Consider the following 14,447-nt stretch of genomic DNA (forward strand, 5'->3'; position numbering starts at 1 on the left):
ATTCTGGTTGAACGGCTCAAGAAAATAAAAGTAACATTTTATTTAATTGATATTTTACAAAAGAAGTGAATGCTTCTATTTAGGAATCTTAGAGAAACCAAACTGGGTCAGAGGTTATGAGTTATTTTTAATTCTATGAACATGTAGTTTGGACCACGCTCCTAGGTGGCGGTAAAGCATATAATTTCACTATTTATCAAAAGTTCATTAAATAGAAGAACCAGCAGCTTGTTCTGGTCAGAGCAGTGGATAAAACAGAGTGGCTGGCGACACTTCCATAGGACTCCGTTGTGTCAGTCCCATAGTAGACTAACACATGGATCTATTAATAGATAAAAGAAAAGTATTACCAAGTAAAAGAAAAGTATTACCAAGTAATCTACAGCAGTTGTTTGTTTTTTCAAATCCAGAAGATATAGAACATAGAAGGAAATATAATTTCAAACATCAGCATGCAAGGACCACTCTTAAACAGATGTGTACATCGGTTGTGGGAGTAAAACTGTGGAACTCTCTACAGAATGATTTAAAGGAATGCACAAATTTACTTAGGTTCAAAAAAATGTATAAAGATAAAATATTTAAGTTATATGATCATGAATAGACTGGGACTTAAGCAGTATTATAAATATATGTGGTTGGTTCGATTTAAGTGTATATTTTTGTAAATATTGGTTACATTGACTGTTCCTTTTGTTTTGGTATTTAATAAGGGGCAGGTAAAATAAGACTTGTCTTCATCCTGCTCCTTTTCGGTCATGGGTGTGTATATTGACCACCATGCACGAAATAAATAAATAAATAAATAAATAAATAAATAAATAAATAAATAAATAAATAAATAAATAAATAAAAATTAATAATAACGGACTAACATGACAGCGCGGCTTTGTTTTGGAACTTGCGGGGCTTCCGGTGTTCTGGTCACGTGTCCAGTGACGTGTCCAGTGACGTGTGCAGGAGCATGTGACCCGGAAGAGCCTGACCAATACAAGTGTCAACATGCTAACTGGAGTAAGTGCGTTATTCTTACTGTGATAAAAATGTAATGTATTGATGTAAAAGAGAAGTGAAATGTTTTCAAGCTGTGGTGAACAGTTCCCCATTGCTGCTGTTGTTAATATAACCAGTCTGCTAGATGAAGTTGTTCTTCTGCAGCATTGACGTTAAATTATCTTAAACACGTAGCTTATTACGTTAAATAACTGTTTTATTTCATACTCAACGACAGAACTGTTTGTTTGTGCCACTATTTAAACTATGACATGTTTAAACCCGGTTCCCCACTTGTTTCAGGTTTGGTTGTTCGGGGCTAACGGGAGCTAACCTTAGCTTCTCGTTAATGGTCGTTTTATTCCGGTTTCCTGAACGAAACAAATGCGTTAAAGTTGCTCTGGACTGAGGGGTTAGCCGCATCTGTACTGAATAGTGAAGAAAAACAAACAACACACACAAAAAAGACACTTCTTCGACTTTCTTGATAAAGAACCCGCAGGTATAGCTATATACTTAGCTATATATATTATTACAGCTACTTGATTGATTGATTGATTGAAGAATCTATTAGAAGAATTGCATAGGATCAGGTACAGTTTCATGACAGTACAGATTCGCTGATACAAAGTCAACTAAAAGGCATTATTCCAAGAAAGCATTACACTTGTTTACATTGGAGACCTTTTTTAAATTCATATAACATTGAATGACATACAGTTAAGAAGCAGTACTTTGTAGGGAAGATTGTAAAAAAAAAAAAAAAAAAGGGGGGAATTACTGTTATTTTGCACCGAGAGAGACTAAAAAGGTGATGAGACAAATAGAATAAGCTAGTTAATACAAAACAAAAGCAGAAAACAAAACAAAAAACAAGAAACAATAATCAGAAGGAACAGCGGGATGTGCAGTAAAGGCTTTGATTATTCCCAGTTACGAGTAGCAGCCTCCTGTAGGTGGCTTTTTAGGGCAGACTTGAAGGAGATTATTATACTTCATTATAATTATTAATTTAAACCTCTCAATCAACAGAAAGCATGTAATTGAACCTGTAAAGTCAAACCGTCGTTGGGATTACTGGTTGTGTGTTGTGTAAAAACAACAACAACAATAAAGTTTGATGTTGGATATTAAGTTCTCCAGAAACCAGGGACACACGGCCCTATTTGAACTCCTAGTTACAGCGTGAAGCTCGCAGAAGCTGAAATAATTCAAGTATAAAGAGTCAGATGAACATATTTGCTTTGACACCTGGAGGCTTAAATGAATATATGTACAGAGACATGGACAACTATTGTTCTTGATGTTTGTAAACACCATATTCAGTATATGATCCAGGACCTGATAGAGATAAAGCAATTTAAACACATTTGTCCCACATCCGCTTCAATGAAGTTGGTAATGACAATTTTAAATACTGAAATACTTTATCCTTATTTGATCTTAAATTGATCTTAAATTGGTTAAGTTAAATTCCAGTTATTGTGCAGAATGTTGTGATAGTACATGTATTGTGTTTTAAGTTTGCAGATTTTCTGATTTATGAATTAAAATATATAAACTGAAATAACTACAAAAAAATTAACACTATGTATATATTAGAGCTGCACAGTATACACGGTATGTCGGTAGAAACAATATAAATATGGGCACGGCAGAGATTTGTGCTGTTCGTCGATGGCGTCATCGCACCTGCCTCTGTGTGAAAATGGCCGCATGTACAGGAACAGCCGAGGAGAAACAATGATTTTTTTTTTTTTAAATGTGGATGGGGTTGGGGTTTAAAAAGTGGGATGTTGAGTGTGTGGAGTAGAGCACCGTGCACCGTCTTATGGAGCACAAAAGCAAGACACTCCGACGCTCAATGCTTTTGCTTGGAGTCTGGGGTGTGGAAAAGTTTGACCATGTGCATGATCAAAATAATGAACCAGTAGGTTGTATGAAATTCAAAGGATGCGACATGTAGGCTATATACATGTACCACGAAGTCCTTCATTTTTTGTTGTTGTTGCGGCTGTGTTTATGTACTCATCATTTTAGTACTGAGAAATTACTGATTATCCACATGGTGCATGTCATTTTGTTGTTCAATGCTCCCCACAGAACATCAAAACATCATATTAAAAAAAACAATTAGGAATGTTGATACAGTCAGACTTAAAATTCAGCTTTGAGCACAGAAGGGACATGTTAAACCATCATTCAAGGTCTTGTGAGCCCTGAGTAGAGGCAGTATGGTAGACACACTGATCTGATAGTTGAAGTGATTTTCATTCTCTTGTGGTTAAGTCTTTTCCTTATTTATCTCAGGACACCAATGACGAAGATGTTTCTCTGTTTGACGCCGAAGAGGATGCTGGGAAAAGGTCGAATACAAGTGTTAAGTAAGTTTGCCGAGTCCTGAAGGTTTTAACTTGCTTCTGATATATAGTATAAAAAAGAATGTTAACAGTTAAGATAAATAATAATAAATTATATAAATAATATTGTAATTGTTCAGTGTTTGGATTTAGTCATCTTACATCTTACACATTTGTTGGGTCTGTTGTCTGGTTCCAAGTCTTAAAATGTAAAGATGTAATACTTGTTATATGTCATCTGACTACTATATAACATTGGTAAACAATTTTGTTCATGATGTTTGCACATTCTTTTGAATTGTATTATTTATAGTTTACAAACTAGCATTTGAGGTATTAATGATTTCCAACTCTTTGGTGCTTTAATGATTGTTGTAGTTTAGAAGATGGTTACATTTCATAAACGGTGTTGTAAATCTGTTGCTAGGCATCCGGTGGCGTCCTTCTTCCATCTCTTCTTCAGAGTCTGCGCCACCCTCGTCTATCTACTCTGTGAGATTTTTAGTAGCAGTTTCATCGCCTGCATGGTCACAATAATCCTCCTGCTTTCATGTGACTTCTGGACAGTAAAGGTGAGCTTTAAAGTCCATATTCTCTAAAATCCTTGTCTATGAATGAGTGTAATTTTATTATGACTACAAATGGCTTGAGCCAATTTGGATGCTTTAAGTGATCAGTGTCTGTCAAAGCTCTAGTTCTGGTTAATACCCCATCAGTAACATGAAGACAGTTTTATAGATGGTTTGTAAATTGACATTGAAAACTCTGTTCCAGACTGTCAAGACAGACTTTTGGTCAAACTGTCTTAATTGTTGTCAAATAAGGCTGTCAGTCCAACATTATGTTCCTGCGTTGCACTGCATGCCAGGGTTGCTGGTGCATAACTTGGAGCTTTGATTGCCCAAGACGGTGTGGAAAATTTAGGATAAGATTCACACAGCAGCTGCTACATTCATCATTGTATCAGGACAGTGATGGACCGGTAGGTTTAGAAATGACCCACGATCGTCTCAACGTTTTCAGGCAACCCCACCACAACTGGAACCGCAAATTTTGATAAACACAAAATAATACCCAACCCGCAGATTTTTCTTTTCTTTCAAAAATAAAATAGATAAGATAAACTCTTGATTAATCATTGCCCTAAGGTTATATGAACAGCAAAGCCAAGTGTTTATACAGTGAGGGGGGGCAAGTATTTGATACACTGCCTATTTTCCACGTTTTTCCACTTGCAAAGCATGTAGAAGTCTGTCATTTCGATCAGAGGTACTCTTCAGCTCTGAGTGATGGAATCTAATACTAAGAAGCATCTTTAAGTACATATACCATATATACACATATACCTCCCCTCCTCCCCTCTGGACGGCGCTACACAGCACTGTACTCCAAAACCTCCAGACACAGAGAAAGTTTCTTCCCCCAAGCTGTTGCTCTGATGAACTCTCACAACTAATAGTCTCGGAGAAATCAATCACTGTGCAATGATAACAATAACAATAATACCAGTAATTATAATAACACTATCATATGCTTTAACAATGGACCTTCCAATAATAATCATGTCTGCCTCATTCTGCTCCACCTTTCACTTTTTAAAAATTGTATATATGTTATTAAGAGCTGTCATTACCATGACTACTTCATACTGCTGCACCTTTCACTTTTAATTGTATATATGTTAATTAGTGCCACATTTGTTTATTACTGTTTTGCTACTTTTTAAATCTGGGTACAGTGAGCGAAATAACCAGAGTCAAATTCCTTGTCGGGCATGTTCAAACTTGGCCAATAAAGCTGATTCTGATTCTGATAAACAGAAAAAACTTTTGAATTTGTATTGCAGGATTTTGGCTTGTGTTCTAGCTTCTTATGTCTCACACACACACACACACACACACACACACACACACACACACACACACACACACACACACACACACACACACACACACACACACACACACACACACACACACTTGTGATTTTGGAGAAGAGCTCAAGGAGTGAAAAATATAGTTTCAAACTTAGTTGTCAATAACTATGCTTGTTACTGTCAGTACAATTAAACCCTTGAGAAGAGAAGTATCAAGGGTATGATTCAACAACCAGAAACATGTGAAAAAGTAAAATGTTCTGCTGATATCTTCCATAACTGATGTGTTATGGGGAAGAGAATCCCATAACATGGCAACATAATGGTAGAATCAAAGTTTATGCTCAGAATTTGAGATTAATTGATTGTTATGGGTTGGGATTACACAAATAGATTGATTAATGTTTACCTTCATTTTCAGGAGTACGTTTTCCAAGATATGGTTCATTCACATTTTATATATATACTAGTAATTTGAACTTTTAGATTTTTCATTAAAAAAAAAATTATTTTAGCTAATGTAGGTTGTAAATTAGGGATGCCAAAGAAGGTGTGAAGGTGTGTTGGAGATAAAACTTGATCTCCATTTTCAGAACATCACTGGAAGGTTGCTGGTTGGTCTGCGCTGGTGGAACCAGGTCGATGATGATGGACGAAGCCACTGGGTGTTTGAGTCGAGGAAGGTGAGATGCAGCTCTGCGTCCTCCATATCGCTCTGTTGACATAATTTGGTGGTCCTTAACCTTGCATGATACTGGCCTCTTGCATTGTGTGATGTTGATAAATAGACTTACTTGTCAGCCAGCATTGTGGTATTCACAGAAGTCCTAATTGTGAGAATATCCTGTTCCCATCAGGGCACTGGGAAGCAGGAAGCTTCAGATTCTAGAATCTTCTGGCTGGGACTGATTATTTGCCCCGTCATCTGGGTCATCTTTTCCTTCAGCACACTGTTTTCATTCAGGATCAAATGGATGGTAAAGTGTTAACATTGTCAGATAAATGTAGATACTTTTTCTTTGTACTTATCAGTAGAATCCTCAAAAAAAAAAAATCCAATTTCTCCTTGGTTTTTCCTGCCAGTCAGTGACTCTCTGTGTAAAGTCAGCTGGTTGGTTTTTTAATATTGATTTGAGAATAAATAAAAAAAACACAGGTAAAATGTTCAGTTTTTAACCTGTCAACACTTTTTAAAGTGCAACTTTTTTCGATTTACAAAAAATTGCCAACTGTTAATTTTGATTTTCTGAGAGACTTCTTTATAAAAAGAGAAATTTGAAATTTTGTGAAGAATTAGTTCACTGATCTTAAATAATAAAGTTGTCTCCTTCCTCACAGCCCATAGTCATCATGGGTGTGGTGTTGCAAGGGGCCAACCTGTATGGATACGTGCGATGTAAAGTAGGAGGAAAGACGAGCTTAAAGAAAATGGCTACCAATTATTTTGGGCAACAGTTCCTCAAGCAGGTAAGCCGATTTCTGAATAAAACCCCAAAAGGGTCCTTTTGTCTGTTTTTGTCTGAAACATCTCCAATGCATGTCATCCACAGACGCTGTCTAAAGAAGAGGAATCGTAGAGAGAAGCTCTGCAGTTTTAACCTTTGCATTATTTTTAATGCTACCATATGTATTCTTATACCAAGTTGGCAATATTTTCCACATAAACTAAAAGTAACATCATTTTCCTTTTCTTTTTTTTTAATGTCATGTGTGACTCAGTAGAGCTGTCAGAGTTTCAGTAACTGAAGCCCAGAAATAGTTTGTGTCAGTCTAAAGATGTCTTAGGTTGGGTTTTAATTTCAAGTTAATCAAACCTTCAAAGTTTTTGAGAGGTGTTGGTGTACACTTTGTGTGCACCAACTGTGTAGTGTTCTGAGAAATATGTAAATATGTAAGTAAAGAAACTATGTCAGAACATCTGTTGTGTAAATATATTTGTGGTGCGTGCGTGCGTGCGTGCGTGCGTGCGTGCGTGCGTGCGTGCGTGCGTGCGTGCGTGCGTGCGTGTTACCTGAGGTTACCTTCGCTACGCATTCATTGAACGCTTGAAGTTGAATCTCAAATCTTACCCGGCAACAAAAGATTGTTGCCGGGTGTATATATATATATATATATATATATATATATATATATATACATACATATACACAGGGTTCATACGTTTTGAAAAAACCTGGAAAAGTCATGGAATTTGAAAATGTAATTTTGAAGGACTGGAAAGGTTTTGGAAAAATAAGTTCGCTCCAAAAGTTTTGGAAAAGTCATGGAATTTATTTTTCTCACTTAATAACATTTAGTAATAACAGCCTGTAAGGTAGATTTAAAATTGATAATAAATATTTCATATCGAAAAGTCTCACGCGTGACATGCCTAGCATCTTGCGCATCATGCAGATCGGATCGAGTGACCACATTCTCCAACAGTTATTACAGTTATATTAGATAACTATAATACATATACTACAACATATTGCTGGTATATCAGTGTTACTTTAAACAAATGTTTTGTATAAACCAGAATTGTCATTAGATCTCCACTGTAGTGACTTTTTACATAGTTTTATTCCTATATTTCATTCATACATTGATGTTTTAGAGGTCATGTATAGTCATGGAAACTTGCTGCCAAGACATGGGAAAGTCATGGAAATGTGTTGGTTAAAATGTGTATGAACCCTGTATATATGTGTGTGTGGGTGTGTGTGTATATATTGTAATGTTCCCGGAAACATCAGCAGAGGAAAAAGGTCAGGTATTTCCAAGGATCCACGTTTATTAAACAGCTTCATCCCCAAGACTCAACGGTCGGAACTGACCCCCGCTCACACAACACTTCCGGTTCAACTCGTGTCTCTCAGCCAACCTAACCATAGACATATATACGTATATATGTCTATGAACCATATATATATATATATATATATATATATATATATATATATATATATATATATATATACACACACACACACACACACACACACATAATATGTGTCTGTATATATATGAATGTATATACCAAGCAAAAGATTTGCAGATTCATGCAGGTGATATGCATTAAGAAATCAGTGAGCCCCAGTGACCCACACACGTGCACACCACGACAGCCCTCATGACAAGTGAGAAACATTCCTGCCTCATCTGTATATCATGAGGCAAGAATATGTATAATTTCGTAATTTCTCAGGAAAAAAAACTGTCAGTCACGATAACATTTATCCTTTATGGGGGAGTTGTAACACAATTTGGCCTTCCATCCATCCATCCATCTTCTTGGCAGCACAAAAGTCTGTTTGGTGATCCAACTCTGAGGTGCAGATGTTCATAAACCTGGTGGCTGAGGAGAGAAAAGGGAGAAAAAGAGATATAGACGGCGATAAGGAACGACCAGATCTACCAGGAGCTCTGTCACTTCATAGCTGCTCGCGGCTCCAAGCTGACTTTTCAGCAGCGCTGAGACAAACAAAATGTTTTAAAAAGCGTTGCTGCCGAGGGCCACTCGGTGGCGCAGTGGGTTAAGCGGCAGCTCATATACTGAGGCTACAGCCCTCCTCCTGCAGCGGTCGCGGGTTCGAATCCAGCCCGCGCACCTTTGCTGCGTGTCTTCCCCGTTCTCTCTCTCTACCCCTTTCCAGCCTGCATCTCAATAAAGGGCCACTAGAGCCCAAAAAAAAAAAAAAAAAAGCGTTGCCGCTTGAAGCTACTCTCATTTTTTAACTTGATATCGAACACAAGTCACAGACTCAGCAGCACATATATATATCATATTGGATGTAGTAACTCTAGGGCTACGTTCACACTGCAGCTCCCAAGTGACCCAGATCCGATTTTTTGCTCATATGTGACTCAGATCCGATTTGTTTATGACAGTGTGAACAGCACAAGTCACATGGAATCTGATCTTTTCAAATCAGATTCAGGTCGCTTCCATATGTGGTTCTAAATCGGATACAGGTCTGATGTTTTGCAATGCGACCTCAGTGTGAACAGGCAGGTCGGAATTAATGCGACTTTGACGTCACACGCAGAGCCCCGAGCCGCGGGGGGGAGACACGGGAGACGGCGGGGGTCCCTCCGGGCCGCCTCCTCCCCTCCCCCTCCTCTCCTCCGCCTCTCCTCATCCCCTCCTCCGCGCTCACCTCTTTATACGACATCAGATCAGACGAGACAACCCGCTGAATTTAAGCATTACTAAATAAAGAAGCCAAGGATTCAACTCAGCGAAGCGGTCGTGGTCGCATAACCTGCCCGTTTTACAACGAGCTGGACCGTGTGTTAGGTGATAAACCCAGCTGAACGCCGGAGAGCAGAGCTGACACTCCGGGGAGCGGAGCTAGAGCCCTGCTATAGCGGGACTGTTTTCTTCATCCCGCTCCCGCTGCATTTCTGACCATCCCGCACCCGCAACGTGTGTGTTCCACTCCCGCCCGCGCCCGCAGTGCTTACATCCACTCCCGCCCGCTCCCGCAAAACTCTGAAAATTCATGTCCGCATAATGATAGAGATGCAAGAGAAACGTCCTTGACAAATCTATCTGATTTAATGTTAACATGATAATTGTGGAGCTTGGTGGATAATTGGCAGTTCACAGGCACCTGTTGGATGCAAATCCATCATTGTCATCATCACACGCCTCTGCGCATGCGGGTCAGTTCAGGGCCGCGATGCGTTCACACTCGAGTCGGATATAGGACACATTTTAAAAGATAATGTGAACAGCCACACGAAAAAATCGGATATGGGAAAAAATCGGAATTGAGCATTAAGGACTGCAGTGTGAACGTAGCCTAGGAAGCACCTGAAGGAGTGGTTGGATAGAGACTGCTGCAACCACAAACCAGCTTCAAAGAGACACGTCCAATGCGCTGCGTTGTTTACTTTTTTTCTGAAGCCACGGACCGGGCTGGAGGCATTACATCTAAAAAACCACCGCGCAACATTTTTGTTTGTTCACACCACTTTGTTGACAAAAAAACAACAAAGGATAATCCATTCCCTGAGTTGTGGTTGGTTTATAATCGCTCTCCCCAGCCAGAGAGGAGTAAACTCAGCCGGCGGATCCGCTGTCTCCCCCGGAGAAACAAACACGGATCTGAGGGTAAGTTCAGCAACTTTAGCTGTGAAGCTGACAGTAGCTACTGTTAATACTGAAGAAGTTGTCATACACTAACATTGCTACTGGTATATTTATAAGGCAGTTGATGGTTTTGAGATGCGTGTGTGTGTGTGTGTGTGTGTGTGTGTGTGTGTGTGTGTGTGTGTGTGCCTGCGTGTGAAAAAATCTGCCAGTGGAACAAGATTTTTTTGCTTGTAATGAGAAGATAAATCTTGTCCCACTGGCAGATTTTTCTACTTATTTCAAATGAAAATGTACTTGAAACAGGTGAAGATTGTCAAATAAGTTATTTTTTTGGTAAATACTCTTGTTTTAAGTGTAATGAGATTTTCTGCATTAATTTTGCTCCATGTTTTTCTCTTCCCCTTTTTTTAGATGGTCCTGAAACCTGTCACCTGAGGCCGAGCCTGCTACACAAGTGATGTTGTTCATTAAATAAAGATAAACAACAAATACTGTGTGCATTGTATTTTTTAATATTATATATGAATAGTTTTTATAGTGATGTAATTGTGTGGGATGCTTTTGTATTTTACTATGGAGGTGAGGGAACTGTTAATTGAATTTGTGCACATAAATCAAATGTGTGCATATTCTACAGTTGTGCATAAATAAATAGAAATGTAAACATTTAAGTCAAATCAAACATATAATATGTAATGTATTTTCTCTGTGATTAGAAGATTATGAACATGGATTACAGAGAAAATACACACTATATGTATGATTTGACAAATATTTAAATTTTTTATTTATGCATAACTGTAGAATAATATGCACACATTTGATTTATGTGCACAAATTCGATTGACAGTTCCCTTACCCCATATTTTACTTTTTTTATTCCTGTTAAGATTAAACATATGAATTTTCTTGTTGAAGCCATTTGTTTAGTTTCCTCAAAACTCAAAATTCATCCATTATTAATGTACAGTATGAGCTTACTATGAATGATGAACTGTTAAAAGACATTGTAACACACTAAGGAAGATAAGGCCTATCATTCATTGATCGTAGTTCAGTGCAATAATGAAATGAAATTAAGTTTCATCAAACTTTATTTTCACAGTACAAACATCTGTTGGTTCCTAAATAATTCATTTTAGTTTTAAAATGCTGAGATATTTACTGCAGAACTGTAACCTTCCCTCAACAAAATCATCAATTTTTGGGAGTATGTGAAGTTGGTTGGGTGATGGCGGGAGGCAGAGCTGCAGGAGAATATTCCCAGGGCTGGTCCTCCACTCTTCATGAGTCCTACAGAGTTTCACCTCCTGTGCCGGTTCTGGAGTGGTAGAAGATGCTGTTGGTGACGGCTGGTAAAGATCCTTCCTGTGTGTGTATTGTGATAAAGTTCTTTATTTTCTGTAATGCAATTTAAAAAAAAAAAAAAAAAAAGTCATACATTCTGGATTCATTACAAATCCACTGAAATATTGCAAGCCTTTTATTATTTTAATATTGCTGATTATGGTTTACAGTTTAAGATTAAGATTCGCAGAATATTCTAATTTTTTGAGATAGGATATTTGAGTTTTCTTAAGCTGTAAGCCATAATCAGCAATATTAAAATAATAAAAAGCTTGCAATATTTCAGTTGATTTGTAATGAATCCAGAATGTATGACATTTTTGTTTTTTTAAATTGCATTAGAGAAAATCACAATATTCTAATTTTCTGAGACAGTCCTGCACTTCATCTTCTTCTGACCAGCATTTCTTTCAGACCCAGCTCTTCTGTCAGTGCAGGCAAGCCCGGTTTTCCCGTCTCACAGCATTTTCTACCTAAAGAAAAAAAAAGCCAAGTAGACTATGATGTAGTTCGGATAGCAAAAATGAAGACATATATGTCAAATAATCTTGTTACCTTCCATAAGATCGCAGCTGAATGGGAACACGATCTCCAGGTCCAGAAACACGAACATCCCGCAGGTCTGACTTCTCCAGCTTCAGTTACAGCAGCCGAGCTTTAAGCCCCGCATTGTTCAAACACTGGCCAGGTTCGACATTTGCTTTCAAATAAACAAAACGACCATGTTTGTATGACATGACAAAACCGACTTTGTCTCTGTGCAGATATTGATAAACCTCAGAAACTTTCAGTTTGTCCATTGCGGATTGCAGGAAGTGGGAGCAGATCAGCTGTCAGTTCTGCTGCTGTCATCACGTTATCATCCCAGTTCTGCACTGAATTCGGGTCGGGAGAGTAACGCCACCTCCAGTTAAAGTCGTAGAACCGTGTTCCCATGGCAAAGACATAGTTGTCGAGAGAAAAAACACACGAACAGCAAGTATTTCGTTTAGGTTTGTGTCCACGCCGTGTCCACGCCGCTGTGTTTATACAGGTAAAAGGCTGCGGAAACCCCTTCCGCCGGAAATGACCCGCATCTATGCAGACGAATGGCAGCGCCCGTGTTTTGGCGCGTAAACTTGTCTATAGCTCCTAGGATCACTTGGGCAACACAAACCCCTCCACCACAGTAAGGTGGCGGTTCAAGGAAGGGACAATTTGACCTTAAGAACCTAACAATTCTTTTCAATTAACATCTCAAAGTGTATTTCATTATTTTTTTCATTTAATTATTTATTCAAACAGGTTAAAACAAAAACAAAATAATCAGAATACATAAAATGTAATGTATTTACTAATGTCTCTGCTTTTAATGGTGTCATTTCATATTGAACACAACAGCGACCCTCTGTGTTTATTCCAGGCACATAACATGCCTCACCAGTTTAACCATTCTGTCGGTGCTGCAGGTAGCGTTATTACATAAGTGCAAAATTACTTTATTATTTATTGAAAGAACTTTCAACTTTGAATTGTATTAATCTGAAGAAGTTGTCAATTCTGTTGAGAAAAAAGGATAAAATCTTGATGCGGAAGAGAAGAACACATCTGATCAGAAATGTTCGTTCCCTCCAAAATAATGGTGTTTCTTTGACAGAAAAAGTCAAAACATTGTGATTGTTAATTCATGCGAATTATACTTCTGTAAAAGAAATACAATAGATTATTTTCCCTTCTTTTCTAAATGTATTGTGGAAGCGATTACAGTATATTACATCAAATCAGAGAGAATGTATTTTCATCACAGAAACTTGTAAATTAGAGCGCAATTAAATAACTGCAAATTAAGAAAAACAAATATACAGCTAATGTTTTTACTGGCTGCGTACAAAAGTGCCTTTCCACTTCTCTTTGGTATTCACACAGTCTAGTAGTTAATACACAATCACGTCATAAAAGTAAGTTCACGATGGCGATACCTTTGAAACCAACAGTAGTAGGCTACGACACAGAAATTTACAGATAAAATCAAAGTACATACAAATAATAAATATGTAATTGTGCCTCTATTGGTTTCAGATTGAAGCGCTGATAGGTTTTATTAAAAGATTCAGTTGTAACATTGCAAAGTTCAACATCTGCTAAAATAAACACAAAAAAAACATTCTTACCCAACTTTCTGTCTCCAGCAATACTAATCCTGAAACTGGTTTAGAATTAGGAACACATGGGATATAATGCTGCGTTCCATTTACCTCGGAAGTCGGAACTCGGAATGACGTCACAGCCGAGTTATCAGCGTTCCAGTTACAAAGTAGGTAAACAAGTTTGTAGTTCGCATATACCACATGAAAAATGTAAATTACACTATAGCAGCATATATATATGCATATATATATGCCGAACAATACTTGTATACGACTGATTTAGTGTGACCAAAACTAGAATGAAGTGCTACGAATTTTTACAGAGCTCTCTTCTACTGTTTACAACCGGGGCAGCCATCTTGGAATGTGAACTCGGGGGTGGTGAAGACTCTCCCACTTTTCCAGTGGGAAATCCCACTTCGAGGGGCGTTCCAGTTGAAAAATCCACTGGGAGCTAGGAAATCCCCACTTCCGAGGACAAATGGAACGCGGCATAAATGTTCCCAGATGTCTCTACATTTCTTTTCTAAGACGTACAATTCATTGTAAGTGTACAAGCAGATGAGAACAACAGTAAAATATTTATCGCTCTGCTTTAAAAAAAAAAAAAAAAAAACCTTTATTTTGAAATTACATCCGGAAGCCGCTTATTGATTGCACATCAC

The 14,447-nt window shown here is 37.9% G+C and overlaps 1 protein-coding gene across 1 annotated transcript; it reads left to right on the forward strand.

The window, feature by feature from the left end:
• The first annotated feature begins 881 nt into the window (after positions 1-881).
• Positions 882-7,144, forward strand: tvp23b (trans-golgi network vesicle protein 23 homolog B (S. cerevisiae)). The gene is made up of 7 exons (XM_061707992.1): positions 882-1,014; positions 3,304-3,377; positions 3,781-3,925; positions 5,823-5,912; positions 6,087-6,206; positions 6,568-6,696; positions 6,780-7,144. Exons 1-7 carry the CDS (start codon positions 1,003-1,005, stop codon positions 6,804-6,806), a joined length of 597 nt encoding a protein of 198 aa, XP_061563976.1. The 5' UTR covers positions 882-1,002; the 3' UTR covers positions 6,807-7,144.
• Positions 7,145-14,447: the final 7,303 nt, after the last annotated feature.

The sequence above is a fragment of the Cololabis saira genome, chromosome 19 (assembly GCF_033807715.1).
Source record: "Cololabis saira isolate AMF1-May2022 chromosome 19, fColSai1.1, whole genome shotgun sequence".
In the NCBI taxonomy this organism is placed as follows: domain Eukaryota; kingdom Metazoa; phylum Chordata; class Actinopteri; order Beloniformes; family Belonidae; genus Cololabis; species Cololabis saira.

What these genes read in the sequence shown, in the direction of transcription:
- tvp23b (XM_061707992.1), top strand. An exon ending in GTGACTTCTGGACAGTAAAG is followed by an intron (nt 3,926 to 5,822) that starts GTGAGCTTTAAA and finishes CTCCATTTTCAG; the next exon opens with AACATCACTGGAAGGTTGCT. An exon ending in CATTCAGGATCAAATGGATG is followed by an intron (nt 6,207 to 6,567) that starts GTAAAGTGTTAA and finishes CCTTCCTCACAG; the next exon opens with CCCATAGTCATCATGGGTGT.